This window comes from Prionailurus bengalensis, chromosome E3 (genome assembly GCF_016509475.1).
Source record: "Prionailurus bengalensis isolate Pbe53 chromosome E3, Fcat_Pben_1.1_paternal_pri, whole genome shotgun sequence".
Taxonomy (NCBI): Eukaryota; Metazoa; Chordata; class Mammalia; order Carnivora; family Felidae; genus Prionailurus; species Prionailurus bengalensis.
Window position 1 is genome coordinate 38,297,152 of NC_057357.1, and position 17,370 is coordinate 38,314,521.

General features: G+C 48.3%; 1 protein-coding gene and 1 non-coding gene across 2 annotated transcripts in view; both read left to right on the forward strand.

Annotated features, from left to right (window-relative positions):
* Positions 1-5,133: 5,133 nt before the first annotated feature.
* Positions 5,134-17,370, forward strand: part of ADCY9 (adenylate cyclase 9) — a 121,905-nt gene continuing 109,668 nt past the window's right edge. Inside the window, exons 1-2 of the mRNA XM_043560712.1 lie at positions 5,134-5,259; positions 5,538-7,273. Of these exons, the coding sequence (XP_043416647.1) occupies positions 5,581-7,273 (1,693 nt within the window). The 5' untranslated portion in view covers positions 5,134-5,259; positions 5,538-5,580. The remainder of the gene's footprint in view (positions 5,260-5,537; positions 7,274-17,370) is intronic.
* LOC122472090 lies at positions 9,643-9,806 on the forward strand. Its single transcript, XR_006294345.1, has one exon. It is a non-coding gene; the product is annotated as a U1 spliceosomal RNA (small nuclear RNA).

Consider the following 17,370-nt stretch of genomic DNA (forward strand, 5'->3'; position numbering starts at 1 on the left):
CCACGACAAACTTGGTGGTTTCAAACACCAGCATTGTATTTGCTCACAGTTCTGGAGGCCAGAAGTCAGAACTCAACGTATGAGCAGGGTCAGCTCTCTCTGAAGGCGCTCAGGGAGGCTCCTTCCTGTCTCTTCCAGCTTCTGTGGCTCCTGGAAACACTTGGGGTTCCCTGGCTTGTGGACGCATGTCTCCAATCTCTGCTTCCGTCTTCCCCATGGCTTTCTTCTCCCTGCGTGTCTCTGTGTCCTGGGCACCAGTCACGGGATTTAGGGCCCATCTGAATCCAGTAGCACCTCATCTTAACTAATTCCATCTGCTAAGACCTATTTCCAAATATAAGGTCATAGTCTGAGATTCTGGATGGACACGAATGGGGCGGGGGTGCTCTTCAATCCACTGCACAGCTCCCAGGCAGTCTTTCTTACACCTACTCCATGTCTCTTTAGCGTTGCCCATGAAATGGGATGGAAGTGACAGTCCAGCAGGAGCTGGGCCAGGCTGCAAATCTGAGTGACACTCACCAGGTTTTACCCAGAATTCCCCATCCTCTCTTCATCAACCTTGTTGGGTCAGCCAACCAGCTCCCTACTAGAAAATGTGATTGCCCCTGGGCTGGTTCTCCCTGGCCCCATGGGGTCATAAATATGCCCATCACATATTTCAGCTTTAGGTTTCAGCCAGAGCCTCTACTCTAAGATGTAGGTGGAGAGAGCTCTAAACTCACAAGCATTGCATCAAGTATTACTTATTTTGGTTATTAAAAGCAACCAAGAGCTTAACTATTTCACACACATCCTCTCTTACAATTCCCATGTGCATTAATTCCATAAGCTTTTTTTTTAAGTTTATTTATTTATTTTAAGAGAGAGAGAGAGAGAGAGAGAATCCCAAGCAGGCTCCACACTAACACTGAGGAGCCTGATGCGGGGCTCGAACCCATGAACCATGAGGCCATGACCCGAGCCAAAATCAAGAGTCAGATGCCCAACTGACTGAACCATCCATGCACCCCTCAGTAGGCATTATTGAGCTATGCACCAGGCAGGGCAGGATTTGGAATTGATATAGATGGTTAGATTGAAGACTCCTGGGTTATAGTAGAGCCTGCCAGAGATTTTGGTGATCTTCCCTAATCAGCCTTCTTTTACTTTGCCTGGACATGTGACATTCTGCCCGTGAGGAGGCCAGCCAGTGGGCTGGAGGGAGAAAATGTGGGTCTGTTCCTACACACTCATCCTTACCACGGGAGAGAAAAAGTACTCAAAGCTTGTTAACTACGGCTTGGGACGCTTGACTGGGTGAGAGCAACAAATCCCACCTTCCAGTGGGTGGTTCTCCGAGATGATTGCCCACCCGATAACCAGAAGTAACGTGGGCACTGCTCAGGCCTCAGGGACCAGCATGACCAGAATGGCCAGAGCTCTGTCTGTGTGCTGTTTATTTCGAAGCCAGGCATGTTGTCACCCTGTGCAGCTTGAGATAGTTTGGAGCCGACGCCCTCAAAGGTCAGGTGAACGTGTGTATGAGGGAGGGCGAGGGTGATATGATGAGGCTGGCAACACTTGCCGAAAGCTCGGGTAGAGTTTGTGTGGACACGGTCTGATTCACAGTGCATCTGGGTGGAAGTTCTCTGCGCATCACAGAGAGAAAACCCTACAGCTCTGGCAGCAAGTTGGTTGGACGGTTTGAGAAAGCTGTTGCATCTGTCCTGTATCTGCTGAGTATTAAGCAGCATTCTGCTGTCTGGGGGTCGAGGAGAAGGGGCCCAGGGCTCTCTAGTGATTCTCTCTCTCTCTCTCTCTCTCTCTCTCTCTCTTTTAAAACATTTATTTACTTTTGAAAGACACCAGTGGGGGGGGGGGGCGGGCAGAGAGACAGGGAGACACACATCTGAAGCAGGCTCCAGGCTCCGGGCTGTCAGCACAGAGCTCGACCAGGGCCTGAACCCATGAACCGTGAGATCATGACCTGAGCCGAAGTCGGATGCTTAACTGTCTGAGGTACCCGGGCACCCCTCTCCAGCAATTCTACTGCAGGTTTTAGGAGAGCATGATTAACCTTTTTTGTAGCGTTCTCCCTCACATAAAATGATTCCATTTTCTTAACCCATAGCCTTTCCCAGTTTCTTTCCCAGCTACTATAAGCCCATTGAAGACACAGATAGTGTATCTTTGGACACCCAGGGCCTAATGCATAGTGTCGGGAACATTATCCCCAATCCCAAGGGCTTATGGAATGACTCACACCCTAACCTAGAGATCAAGGAGGCTCTGGCAGTATACAGGCTTCAACAACAGAGAATGTTGTCCAAATGCTCCCAGAAGACATACGGGAGAGAAGGAGGAAGGTGGGCATGATCTAAAATCATGCCCACATCTAAAAATCTGACATGACTAATTAATTTACAAATGCCAAAGTCACCACAAATGGTGGGTGGACTGAGATGATTAGGGGAAGGGAGGAAAATCACACAGATCTTTCAGATTATTGAGGAGTGCAGGGTTGCATTAAATGGGGGAAATGTAAACCTTCAGCACGGTCTCCAAGGGCTTCCTGTCCAGCTTGGTGTGTTGGTGTGGGAGATGGTGGGGCAGGTAAAGGGCCACCATGAGGCTTGCAGAGGGTGGTGCCAGGGCTACTGAGAGCACCATGGCCTCTGGGGTCAGACCTGGTTTTGAGTCTGAGCTCTGTCCCTAGACTGTGTGACTGTGGGCACATCACTCGTCAGTCCCCAGTTTCACATCTCTGAAATAGGGAAATAACATCTACCTCATAGGGTTGCGGTAAGGACCAAATAGGTCACAAGTGAAAGCATCCAGTGGTTTCTAGCCCTTACGACATGTTCAGTCAGGGTAAGTTTACTATTATTATCTTACTTCACTGGCTTGTGCAACGCACTCTTCTGAATCTGTTTCTTCATCTGTAAAAATGGAATACATCAGAGTTGTCTGGCACACTGTTGATGCTCAAGAAAGGTTTTATTTTTAACTTTTTCTTACTTTTTGTTTTGAATCAATTTTAGATTTAAAGTTGCAAAAATACTAGAGAGTTCCCCTTTACTCTTCAGCAGGCTTCCCCTAATGTAAACGCTGTAAGCAATCAGAGTACACTGATCAAACCCAGGAAATTAACATGGGCATGATGCAATGACATTCACAATACCAGGACCCCATGTTCCATTTAGTCCAATTTGGGACAGTTCCTCACCTTTTGACTTTCATGACCTTGACACTTTTGATGATTACTGGCCAATTACTTGGAAGAAATATTTCTCAACGTGGGTTTGCCTGATGTTTTCTGGTGGTTAGATCAAGGTTATGTCCTTTTGGCAGGAATATCACAGTCATGATGTTGTGTTACTTTTGTTATTCTTTTATCTTTATCATGGTAAAATACATGAAACATAATATTTACCAAACTATTTTAAAGCGTACAATTCAGGAGCATTTAGTACCTTGACAGTGTTGTGTACCCACCACCTCCATCTAGTTCCAGAACATTTCTATCACCCTCAAAAGCAACCTCTTCCCTATTAGCAGGCAAGCCCCATTCCCATCACCACCAGCTCCTGACAATCACCTACCTACCTGCTTTCTGCCTATGGATTCGCCTATTCTGGGCATTTCATGGAAATGCTATCATGCAATATGCAGTCTTTCCTGACTGGTTTTTCTTCACTTAGTATCATGTTTTCAAATTTCATCCAGGTTGCTGCATGGATCAGTACTTCATTCTTTTTTATGGATGAGTAATATTCCATTATGTGAACAGACCACATTTTATTTTCTAAATCAACTGTGAAACCTGGCGTGGGCCCTGGGCTGGGCCTGGAAAGTGAGGGAAGGAAGGAGGAGAAACCCTTGTGATTGACAGCAGGTACTAAGTGTGGGGGGCGGGCAGGACTGGTGCCCTAGGGAGTACAGGACTGTATTTACACTTTGCCGGTAATATTCATGGAGGCCACCATAGTTCTGCGCTTTGGGTAGCTAGCTGACTCCTTTGAAAGTTTCATTTGTGGGAGGGTAAAAGCAGTTGTTGCTGAGGATGGGGAGAGGACCCAAGCAGGGGAAAGGAAAGTCTCTGGGGCTGGAAGAGCGAGCCGTTGGTGGCCCCCCCTTGAGGCCCGAAACCCCCTTCCCCCAGCACCAGAGCCTGGGGTTCAGACTGCAGTGGTTGCGGGAAAGCAAGCTAAAGGAGGGGCTAGTGCCCCCGGGGCCCGTGCTTATTGCTTAGAGAGGAAGGGGTACCTCCTTTTCGGCAAATGCCATAGTTGCGAACTTGCGTTTATACAAAAGGGTGTGCTGACGGAGAGGCGAACATTTTGATTTCCTAAACGTCGCACCCCGGCCGTTCCTTAACTAGCAGGAGCCCCTAGTTTTCGTCCAGCGGACCTGGGGTCCCAAGCCGGGAGGAAAACGGGTGCAGCAGAACCCCGTCGCCTCCGCAGCCCCCGCACGTCCCGCAGCCCTGGAGAGCCCGCGGACACGGCGTCGTCCCCGGGGCGGAGGGCGGAGGACTTGGAGGGCGGAGCCTCAGCGCGCCCGCCCCGCCCCCGCCTTGTAAGCCCCGCCGGCCAGGCGCGCGCACCGTGCGCGTGCCCTGAGCCCGGCGGCGGCGGCGGCGGCGGCGGCGTGCGAGGGCCGCGCGTGCGCGCTGCGGCGGGGCGAGGGGCGGCGCGGGCGCGAGTCTGTCAGTGACAGCGGGAGGGGGAGGGGGCCGGAGATGGTGGCGGCCGCGGCAGAGGCGGCGGCGGCTGTGGCTGTGGCGGCTCTTCCGACATGAGGCAGCGGCAGCGCGGGGCACGGCTGCGGCCGCGGCCGCGGCGGCGTCGCTAGTTCGGGAGGCCGCCCCGGGCGTGGGCGGGCGGGCGTCCCGGCTCGGCGTCGCAGGAGCGGGCTCTGCCGCAGCGCCGCGCAGGGCGGCCGGCTGAGGGGCCCGCGCCCGCCGCGCCCTGCGCTCGGCGCCCGGCGTCTCTGGGGCGCTGGGCATCCCCGCCCGCTGGGCCGGCCCCGGAGGCCGGGAGCAGGCCCCGCTAGACGGGCCGCGCCGACGGGGGACGGCCGCAGCGCCGCGGGCTCGCAGCCGGCCCGCAGCCTCCCGCGGGGCCGCCGGCCTTTGACGCAGGGGAGGCGCCGCGCCGCGCGGCATGAGGGGCCCGCCGCCGCCGCCGCCGGCGGGAGAGCGGCGCGGGCGAGAGCGGCCGGCGGCGTGAGAGGGCTCGGCAGGACTTGCGTCCGGGGCCGCGGCGGTCGGAGCAGGCGAGTGCGCGGGGCGGGCGGCGCGGGGGGCTCGGGGGGCGCCGCCGCCCCGTCGGCCCGGGGCTGCCGGGTCCTCCCCGAGTGTTGCGGGCGGCCTCGGGGCGGGACGGTGCGAGCCCGGGTTAGACGTTAGCCGCAGTTTTTGTGAGCATATGGTGCCTCTCCGAGGAGACCGCCGGGGCCACCACCGAGCACGCTGGCAGAGCTCGTGGCCTTCAGGGGAGTGTGCGCCTGTGTAGGGATAAATGCCGGTGTAACTCTGGTCGTCTCGCCGACAGGTACCAGTGACCCCGGCCGGGAAGGTCCTGAGCGCTCGGCAACATGGCTTCCCCGCCCCACCAGCAGCTGCTGCAGCACCACAGCACGGAGGTGAGCTGTGACTCCAGCGGAGACAGCAACAGCGTGAGGGTCAAAATCAACCCCAAGCAGCTGTCCTCCAACAGCCACCCCAAGCACTGCAAGTACAGCATCTCCTCCAGCTGTAGCAGCTCTGGGGACTCGGCGGGCGTCCCCCGGAGAGTGGGCGCTGGAGGCCGCCTGCGCAGGCAGAAGAAGCTGCCCCAGCTGTTCGAGAGGGCCTCCAGCCGGTGGTGGGACCCCAAGTTCGACTCGGTGAACCTGGAGGAGGCTTGCATGGAGCGCTGCTTCCCGCAGACCCAGCGCCGCTTCCGGTATGCGCTCTTCTACATCGGCTTCGCCTGCCTTCTGTGGAGCATCTATTTTGGGGTCCACATGCGGTCCCGACTGATTGTCATGGTAGCCCCTGCTCTGTGCTTCCTCGTCGTGTGTGGGGGCTTTTTTCTGTTTACCTTCACCAAGGTGTATGCCCGGCATTACGTGTGGACCTCTCTGGTTCTCACCCTCCTGGTGTTTGCCCTGACCCTGGCTGCCCAGTTTCAGGTTCTGACGCCTCTCTCAGGACGTGTTGACAGCTCCAATCACACCCTCGCCACCAAGCCCACAGACACTTGTTTGTCTCAAGTGGGGAGCTTTTCCATGTGCATTGAAGTGCTCTTTTTGCTCTACACCGTCATGCACTTACCTTTGTACTTGAGCTTGTGTTTGGGAGTGGCCTATTCTGTTCTCTTTGAGACCTTTGGCTATCACTTCCGAGACAAAGACTGCTTTCCCCCACCCGAAGCAGGGGCCCCACACTGGGAGCTGCTGAGCAGAGCCCTGCTCCACGTCTGCATTCACGCCATTGGGATCCACCTCTTTATCATGTCCCAGGTGAGATCCAGGAGCACCTTTCTCAAGGTGGGACAGTCAATTATGCACGGAAAGGATCTGGAAGTGGAAAAAGCTCTGAAAGAGAGGATGATTCATTCTGTGATGCCAAGAATCATAGCTGATGACTTGATGAAACAGGGGGATGAGGAGAGCGAGAATTCTGTCAAAAGGCACGCCACCTCCAGCCCCAAGAACAGGAAGAAAAAGTCTTCCATACAGAAAGCCCCTATAGCGTTCCGCCCTTTTAAAATGCAGCAGATCGATGAAGTCAGTATTTTATTTGCAGATATCGTGGGCTTCACCAAGATGAGTGCCAATAAGTCCGCTCACGCCCTGGTGGGTCTCCTCAACGATCTGTTCGGTCGCTTTGACCGGTTGTGTGAAGAGACCAAGTGTGAGAAAATCAGCACCCTGGGAGACTGCTACTATTGCGTGGCAGGGTGTCCAGAGCCCCGGTCTGACCATGCCTACTGCTGCATTGAGATGGGCTTGGGCATGATCAGAGCCATCGAGCAGTTCTGCCAGGAGAAGAAAGAGATGGTGAACATGCGTGTCGGGGTTCACACGGGGACCGTCTTGTGTGGCATTTTGGGCATGAGGAGGTTCAAATTCGATGTGTGGTCCAATGATGTGAACTTGGCCAATCTCATGGAGCAGCTGGGAGTTGCTGGCAAGGTTCACATTTCTGAGGCCACTGCAAAATACCTAGATGATCGGTACGAAATGGAAGACGGGAGAGTGACTGAACGGCTTGGCCAGAGCGTTGTTGCTGATCAGTTGAAAGGTATGTGCATTTCTTTCCCTTGTCCTCTTCCTCCCCGGTCCTGTTTGTGTTGGGGAAAATAAAAACCAAACAATCTTTTTCTAGTGTCAGTATCTGGAGGCAGATCAGTTGTCTCAGGACACCTCACCATGGGGGCATCTCAGGGCTGGTGAGACTTTTCCTCTGGTGAGTCAAATATCACAGATCTGTTCACACTGTGGCAGTGCTGACCTAGATGAGACCTTTAGGAGGAAGGACAACTTTGGAAATGGGTATCCTGCCAGTCAGCTGTTACTGTTTCTGAAATTGTGCGGGCAGGTCCTGTGAGTGTAAGAGGCTCTCTGAGCCCTTCAGCAGACCGAACTTGGAAGTACTTTAATAGATCGTCTATGTTCATTGATTGCCTCCCAGTCCCTTCAAAACGTGTAAGATGTGAAGAATAAAACCTTTCTCGCCTTGAGGCCTCACCTTGCTGGAATAAGGAAGTTGGCCTAGCCCTGCATGACTCTTGAGAATTAGATAGAATTATATACCCCCCCAAGTGCACACTGCTTTTGCCTTAGTCTCATTTTAAAAAATGTATTTTCAGCCTTCAACTTTCATTTTGATCATGGTGTTTGTCTTACCATATAGACCACAGCATTTTAGAAATACACCCAGAGCAGTGTTTAGAACCCTGCCATCCCCAACCCCTCCCGATTTGTACTTGGTCCCTGTCTCTGTCTGAAGCTTGTACTGTTATTCTTGTTATTTTCAGTGGGCTTTTTAATTTTTATTATCTTCACATAGGACAAAAATTTAGTTTACACCTGGGAAGTGATTTATAAGCAAGTGGGACCGAAAGTGAGGATTCGAAACACCTAACTCCCACATCCACCTCCCTTTTTTATTTATTTTATTTTATTTTATTTTATTTTATTTTATTTTATTTTTTAATTTAATTTTATTAAAAAAAATTTTTTTTAACGTTTATTTATTTTTGAGACAGAGAGAGACAGAGCATGAACGGGGGAGGGTCAGAGAGAGAGGGAGACACAGAATCCGCAACAGGCTCCAGGCTCTGAGCGGTCAGCACAGAGCCTGACACGGGGCTCGAACTCACAGACCGCGAGATCGTGACCTGAGCTGAAGTCGGACGCTTAGCCGACTGAGCCACCCAGACGCCCCCACCTCCCTTTTTTAAACAGTCTTTATGTTTTACTAAGATCTCTGGGCTGTGGACAACCTGTATTTTGGAAGTATGTGTAAAGCTTCTTGTGTTGTGATGCCCACACGTTGCGTGATCATGCAGTAAAAAGCTCCAGGAAAGAGTCCTTGGGAGATGTAACAGCTCAAGTCAGAGATGGGAGAAGCAATAGTGTCAATCAGAGACAGTAGGTGGTTTTCTTTCTCTGCTTGTGATTAGAGTTCTCCATGTCATTCCCTTGTAAACTGGCAAGAGTGCTTTATCCTTCTGACTTTTCTTTATTCTATTAATTTTGTAGGAGTTGAAGAATTTATCGGTATATTAGAGAAATATTTTCACCTGATGATTCCCTCTTGTCTAGAGAGCTCTCAATGCTACCTACACTGATGAGATTAGACCCTACTTTTCACAGTTTACCTGAGAGATTCTGCCATGGCAGTTGTCTTTCCCTGTAGGAGAGGGATTCCTGCTCTCAGAGTCTAAAGATGCCGGTGGAGTGCAGTGTGGATGTAATCCCTGCTCGACGCTTGGACATCTTTAGGGTCTGAGTGTTGCAGGCTCTGTCCTCAGGGGCTGTGGGACACATTCCAGGGAATGGAGTTGTGCTGTACAACATTATGAAAACGATAGCAGTTTTGTAAGTGGTAGTTTGAACAGTGTTATTACTTAAATATCAAAAATAAAAACAGATGTCATCATTAAGTATGTCTGGAAGCCGCCAAGTCTTTGACTTTTTGGCAGTACTCGTTTTTGTTAATTTATGGGTAATTTTATTTTCAATTTATAAGTCAAGGGTCTCAAAAAATGGTAGAATGGGTTTCTTGAATTTTTTTTAACTTCAAATAGTGTAAATTTGGTAAATTAATTTTTTTCTTTCAATTTCTGTACACTGATAGGGAAAAGTTTTACTCCTGGATGGGAGGTAGGGAAAGATGGAAGGCTTAGTTAAAACAGTGATATTTTCATATGGTATTCCCTCCTCTAACTGTTTCCCTGAGACCATGATTTTTGTTTTATTCAGCTCATTTTGGAAACCTTTGTGGACAGGACTCCAGTAATATAGGATGTCTACACAACTTCCTGTCTGTTTTTGAAGCTGCAGTGTTCTCCTGTCATTGTACAAATGTGCTAAATTGAGAAGATAGCACAGTTTGTAGAAAACCTTTTTTATATATGAGGTTAAAGTTATATATTTAAAATTTCTATACTTAGCTGACAGGGGAGATACCATGATCATGAAGTTGGTTTTTCCAGGATGAGATTTACCCATTGCACTACGGATGTGCTGACCCCTTCGATTTCCGCAAATGTGGGAAACTTGACTGCATAATTTGTGGTAGTGGGGGACTGCGTTCATGCTCTCCTCTATTTTTAAACAAAATAAAATAAATAAAATACAATTTCTTATTTATTTATTTATTTATTTATTTATTTATTTATTTATTTTACTTTTATTTATTTTTGAGAGACAGAGAGAGACATAGAGCATGAATGGGGGAGGAGCAGAGAGAGGGGGAGACACAGCACTTGAAGCAGGCTCCAGGCTCTGAGCTGTCAGCACAGAGCCCGAGGTGGGACTTGAACCCGTGAGCCGAGAGATCATGACCTGAGCCAAAGTCAGACGCTTAACCGACTGAGCCATCCAGGCACCCCAAATACAATTTCTTTTAGCCTGTCTTGTAGTTTGTGGCAGATATTTTCTCTACAATGTTGGGCATTAACCTTTATCTCTGCTCCCCTGTTTTTATAATGGGGTTAAAAATACCCAGTAGAGGGCTCTGTAGAAATGAACATCGGTGAATGGGACACTCCAAAACTAGCAGTGTGAAAAGTAGCTACTGGTCTGTAATTTATCTGAAAGGGTTTGTGGAAGGGTGGACTTTGATTATTTCTGCATATCCACTCCTTGAAACTCTTTGTGCTCTTATGTCCCATGCTGTGGATGCACAGATGGAGTCACGATAGTTCCTGACCTCAGGAAGCTTACAGTTCTAAATATAGAGTGTGCACTACATGGAGGTGTACCTACTGAGGTGGGGCTTGAGACCGAGCGGTGGCTCTCCAGGTGGATAAAAGAACATTGGGTGGAGTGGGATTGGCATGGGCAAAGGCTTAGGATTGTGTTTCTTGGTGGGTTGAGCATTTGTAAGTACAGTAGTTCGTTAGGACAAGGAAGGCTTTGGGTCACATGGGAAGGAGTGTGTATAAGATCCTGTAGGTCAAGGGGAGCCACTGATAGGCTTTAGGTAGGAGGTTTAGGTGATCTAATTTGCAAGTTTAGAAAGCTTACTCCTTCAGTTCTAGGGAATGTAGGTTGGAAGGTATGAGATGGGAGATTAGGGCGTTGTTTCAGTAAGTCCCAGGCAGGGTGGATAGTAGCCTTAACCAAGGTAGCGACAGTGGCAGTGGAGGTGGTGAACAGATATGTTCAGTAATAGGATGAACTTGGTAGAACATTTTAAACAGACAATTTAGGAGATGAGAGTCTGGATTATTTGAATGGGAAGTGGCCTTTCAGGTTTTTGGAGTTGACCTGGGGACTGTTTGGAGTCAGAAATGAGTGAGACCTTTGAAGTTTCTGTGGAATGAATGGAGAATGAAAAATTGAGTTGTAGAATATGAAACAGGCCAGGAATCCCTGGCGTGTTCATTCATTCAACAAAGAAGTTATTTTGTGCTGGGCACAGTTCTCGGTGCTGGGGATACAGCAGTGAACAAAACAGACAAAAATTCCTGCCCTCCTGGTGCTTCTGTTCTAACGGGGCAGTCAGACAGTAAGCAAATAAGTAAAACATTTCTTTCGTGTTAAGTTTTAAGGAAAACACATAAAGCGAAAAGGAGGAAATGGGGTGTGTGTGTGTGTGTGTGTGTGTGTGTGTGTGTACTTTTAGACAGGGTGGCCAGTCACTGAGAGAGAAGGTTGAAAGATAGGATTTTGGAAATGACCCCAAAAGTGAGAGACAGTTATTATTAAAGACAAGATGAAATAGTGTGGTACAAAGTGACAGGAAGATGCATCCTTTCACACCATCTGGGACAAACCACTGGGCCCAAAGGGGTGCTGGCTGTTCTGTTCTAACGAGGGCCACGAGCCAAAAGAATGAGGAGGATTGATTATCTGGAACTGCTGTTTTTTCCTGTCATAGAGAATCATAAATACAGAAGGTGAAACTGTCAGAAGATGTCTACAATGTCTAATTTTCCCTTCTTAAATATTAGGAAGATAAAACAGGGTGCTCAGTCCTCTAGATTGACAGATCATGTTTTTACAAAGGGAGTGTCCGGTAGCTTTCACATTGTTAGATGCAGAAATAAAACAAGACTTTCCTCCCAAGCCAACTTTTGAGGCTCATGGAGCAGCTGGGGGAGAGATCTGTTGATGAGCATTCAAGCAGATAATTCCCCACTGGCGCCAGTGACCAAGACCTTCCCCAAGTGCTAATAGGTAGCACTTTGAAGAGTTCTTGTCTGGCCTCCTGCTGGGGCCATTCCTCAAATTGATGGGGGAGGGGTGGCGCTGAGGCACTCTGCTTTTAGCCTTTGCCCACGGCTAGCCCAAACTGGCAGTCTGGGCCCCTAGCTCCCTGCCCACTGGCATGTAAGAGCCAGGTGCCAGTGTTAGGTGCAGTTTGCTTGCTCAGGTGCACTGCTTGTTTTGCCTGACAGCTTGGACAGCTTGTTCCCACCTCAGCTCGCACCCTTGCCACTTGTAGAGCTAGCCTGGAGCTGACAGCTCAGTGCCTACTCTTAAGCCACGTCCACGAGAAAGCCTGTGCTCACCTGCACCCTGGAGCGGGCTGTCTTGTGTGCGTTGAACCATAGGCTCTTGGATAGCAAGTGGCAGAGATAAGATGGAGCAGAAAATTTGGCTTGACATCCAGGATTGGGGGCAACCAACACCTGTGGAGTTGATGCTCAGGCAGCCCCTGGTGACAATTTATTCAGGCTCCTTCAGGCCAAATTTTGTTCATTCCAGCAAAGAGCACACAGCTGTGAATTCTGAGGACCAGCTTTTGAACAGAATTAGCCTCTGGCAAAGAAAGTTAAGGATATGGTTTGGTGAATGGTAGGTGGAATGAAGAAGGAAGGAGGGGGTAATCTTTTCAGATAGAATTAACTAAGGGGAAAATTAAAAACAAGCAAATAGCATAAGTGAAGAAACTTCAGAGTTCTCTACTAGCCAGCCTGGTTCAAATAATGATTGTGTTTCTACCTACTGGTCAAGGTCACCTGTGTATTTTTCTGTGGAAGAATAATTATAGCAGTGAAAGAAAACAGTGAATTTCCTATCATGTGTGCATGTGCCTAAATTTTCCTCTTTTGGTTGGTGAGTTCAGTATCAGTATTTCTGTTGGGATTTTTATAAGACAGTGATCATTAATCATTAGAATTCCACAGGTCCCCTCTCCTGGTGGTGGTAAGAGTCTGCTGACCATGAAAAGAGCCAGACTGAGAGGTCCTCATCCATGTGACTCATGGCATCATTTGTACTTTGCGTATGAGACACTTAAAGACCTTTCTTCCCCAGCAGGAACTAGCATCCTTGGAGGGAATTTTATAAGGAGGTGAGAATTTTTCAAAAAGGAAGGGCACTGCCACGTGAGTTCTAGACTCGCCAGGCTAAGATGTTAATGCAGGAGGTGAGGGAACCGAGTGCCTCCCAGATTCACTGGGACTACCACAGACAGAGGAATGGGCCAAGGGCAAGGGTGGTCTTCCCCTAGGAAGGCTGGATAAGGCCATGACATTCGTCAGTCTTATTCATGCCCTGGTAGACTGTACCAGCCAAGCCAACCTGTGGCCAACCTTGGGTCAGCTTTAGCGAAATTGTACTTTGTAAAACTTGGTTGGTCTTGTAAATCAGGTTTTTGTTGTTTTCTCCAACATTTGCTGTATTATGCTCGTAAGAGAATGCCCCGCATGCTCTGCTGAGGTAAGGAGAGAGCTTATGTCCTTAGAATAGGCTGGAAGGTCAGTCCCCCAAAGACTGGTGCTGATAGTGGCAGTAGCAGAACCTGAAAGGGAGTGAGGGACAGGAGCAGCTTTGCTAGGGGGGTGGGTTCTGGGACTGCGATGAGCAGGATCTGCTGTAACCACCTTATGAGCCTCTCTGTCAGCCCATCGTTTGGTTGCAGGACCCCTCTACACCCCTAAAAATTACTGTAGAAACTAAAGAGGGCTTGTTTATGTGCCTTATTGATATTTATCATATTAGAAATTGAAACAAACTGAGATGTTTAAGAGAATCTTCCCTTAATTCAAAACAATAATCCATTATACCCATCGTATGTTAATATAAATAACATTCTTATAAAACCAGTTGTAGTTCAGGTCTCCTGGGTGGCTCAGTCGGTTAAGTGTTCGACTCTTGATTGTGGTTTACGTTGTGTTCTCATGGTTTTGCGAGTTTGAGCCACATGTTGGGCTCTGTGCACTGAATGCGGGAAACCTGCTTGGGATTCTCCCTTTGTCCTCTCTCTGCCCCCTGAGCAATTCAAGGAAAGGACTTGTTAGCATAGTGCATAGTGACTCTCGTCCTACTCTGTCTGTCTCTAAATAAGTAAACTTAAAAAAAAATTACATGTTCAAAAATAGAACTATTAAAAAATTTTATTTTAAATTTCAGTATAGTTCACGTACCGTGTTTTTTTACTTTGGGACATACATTATAGTGATCCAACAATTTAACTCTATTTTCAAAGTCAGAGAAATTTGGTGAGAACAGTGGTAGTTTTACATTTTTGCCATTAAGAAATGTCTAGGTTAGGGGCGCCTGGGTGGCTCAGTCTGTTAAGCATCCGACTTTGGTTCGGGCCATGGTCTCACGGTCCGTGAGTTCAAGCCCCACGTCAGGCTCTGTGCTGACAGCTCGGAGCCTGGAGCCTGCTTCCGATTCTGTGTCTCCCTCTCTATCTGCCCCTCCCCTGTTCATGGTCTGTCTCTGTCTCAAAAATAAATAAACATTAAAAAAAATTAAAAAGAAAAAGAAATGTCCAGGTTAATAAGAAACTGCTGACGTAAAAAAAAAAACTGTTAAAATACACATTAAAAATTTACCAGTTTAACCATTTTTAAGTGCATCAGCTGGATTTTCTTAACTACTTTAGCATTGGTTTGCAGTAAGTTGGAGAAAGTGTAGAAAGTCTGACTTCACGGAGATACCTATTTGGGTAACAGAGGAAGATTTTAATAGCCTTTTTAGGTAATTGTGGATATTTTTCTTTGACTCTGCACCAACACCCAATAAGTGGTTGTATCTTAAAGGTTAGTTACAAAATGGAATCTGAAATCCTATTGGTCAGGTTTTTGGTGTGCTCTTAAAACCTCATTTTTTTTTAAAAATTTTTTTTTTTTACGTTTATTTTTGAGACAGAGAGAGACAGAGCATGAACGGGGGAGGGGCAGAGAGAGAGGGAGACACAGAATCGGAAGCAGGCTCCAGGCTTCAAGCCATCAGCCCAGAGCCCGACCCAGGGCTCGAACTCATGGACCACGAGATTGTGACCTGAGCTGAAGTCAGACGCTCAACCGACTGAGCCACCCAGGCACCCCTTTTTTTTCTTTTTTTAAGTAGGCTCTACACCCAACGTGGGGCTTGACCTCACGACCCTGAGATTGAGAGTCACACGTTCTACTGACTGAGCTAGCCAGGTGCCCCGAGACCCCACTTATTTTGGAATGAATATTTACCCAGGTATGATTTTGTAACATAATGCATTGGTCATTTGGAAAATATTGGTTTCTTGAGTTACTCAGGTCTTCCAAATGTTGGCCTAGGCAAAGTCTTTAAATACGGGAAGGTGCTGACTTCCCAGTGTCAGAGAGGAGCTTTCTAGTCCTCGTTTTCACTTGAAAGTTTGAATTTTGTCACCAGCAGCAAATACTGTCAGCCGTTTTCCTTGAAGCGACAGACTCATTTTGTTCATTTTTCAGGAACAGTCTGCTAGATACGCTAGTCTGAGTGACCACAGTTTGTAGGTCAACTAGAAATGATGTTCCATCCAGAAAGCAGCCCAGGCAGCTGCAGGGTGCCCTTTTTGACGCCGTTGCACTTGTGTGTGCCGCTGTGTGCGGTGTGCGGTGCTGTGGCCGTGCGTCCCGTTTTGTCAGTCCTGCAAGGTTGAGATTTAACACAATTCTGCATTTTTACTGCATCATCAAAGGACCTTCTTAGGTGAAACCGAGTGTTTTTTCCCCCCTTGTTCGAGTGCGTGGTAGTAAAGAACACACTGGCACCATGCACGGTCTGGAACGGCTGCCTTGAGTCCCCACGGTTTCACCCACAATTGCTTTTGTGCCATCGGTGCCAGTGCCAACACTGAAAAAGGCAAATGAAGTACTGGTTTTGTTATGGGAATAGTTTTGACCCCACAGGTGCCCTGCAAAGGTTTCAGAGACCTCTGGGGGTGTGCAGAAACACTTTGGGAACTGCTTCCCTAAGCTGTAAGATAGGAAACCTGAGGATTTTGTACGTGCTACCCAAACACGTGTTCTCATGCGTGTGCAACCACTCAGACTGGAATTGTGGTAAACGTGGCACGTTTATTGTGAGAGGACCAAATGACTTTAGTTCATACCTTGATGTTTTTCTCGAAAAAATCCTCTGTGACTCTGACACATTTTTGTTGCTGGTATTTTAGGGCTCACGATGAAGACCATCGACTTTGTTTTTGGTCTTTCAGCTTTTTTTGTGGGGCTTCCTTACCCTTTGGCAGTATAGTGTACTGGGTGACTGTGTAGATTTTGGTTTCTGACCTTTTTGCATTCAGTTCTCAGTTTTGTGATTTCTGAACTGAGGAACCTTGGGCAAGCTATGTAGGGACTCCCAATTTGCAGGAATGCTGCTACCTCTGTCGGAGGGTTATTGGGAGAATCAAAGGAGCTGATTCAAGGAAAGCACTTGTTAGCACAGTGACTCTCACACAATCACAACAACCGTTCAGGAAATAATAACCAACTCCTCTGCCTGCGTGAGTCACATTTTATACTGTACTCAAGGGTGTTTCTTTTTTCCTACACTCTGTTTGGTGCACATCTTGTGTAATTTGGTACTGAAATCCAAAACACACGAGGGACTGGGATTGTGTCGGTTTCTTGAATTCAAAAGGGCAAGTGTCCAAAATACAAAACACTGATAGCTTGCCCTCGTTAAACTGTAGCTGCCAAGTTTGGCAACTTCGCTACTGAAAACCCCAGGGCGTTCAGGCAGTGTTGTTCTTGGGCTGCTTCTGGTCCCCAGAGTTTAGGGGTACTTAAGATGATGTGGCCCTTGATAGTTGAGGAATTATGGGGAAATCTTCAGCTGTGTGACTCTGGAGATACTGGCTGAAGTTTGAACTGGAGGTTATTCAGGTCTCCCATATTCTACTATAAACTCATGTAGTTATTCAGTAAATATCAATTGAGTTCCTGGACCAGGTTCTGCAGATAGAGCCCTCTGCTCTCTCCGGGCACACAGCCTAAAAGGGAAAGTAGACGTTAATCAAATTATCACCTGAGCAGATATACACTGGACTTACTTATCGAGTTACGAATGGGGCTGAGAAGTCCGGACACTTACATTTCCGTTGTGTGGGTGAGGGAGCCGAAGCACAGAGAGATGAAGTAATGTGGGGTAGCCACACAGCTAGAACGAGCTGCCAAGTGGTGGAGCCGGTGTTGTGACCCAAAGGGCTGTATTGAAAAACACTAGTGTCCACTTGGTAGGGTTGTGGTGAGCAGTGACAGAGACAATGATGTTGAAAAAAGTATTTGGCACCTGGTGACGCTCAGCAGAGATTACATACGTTAGCTGGTGAAAGTGGGGGCAATTTTCTTAGCGGGAGCAACGGCAGAAAAACAACTGTACCTTTGTGTGGCCCTTCCCAGTTCCCAGTGTTCCCATGTACGTTGTTATCTTAACTGCCACGAAATCTTCATATCGTGGGAACTG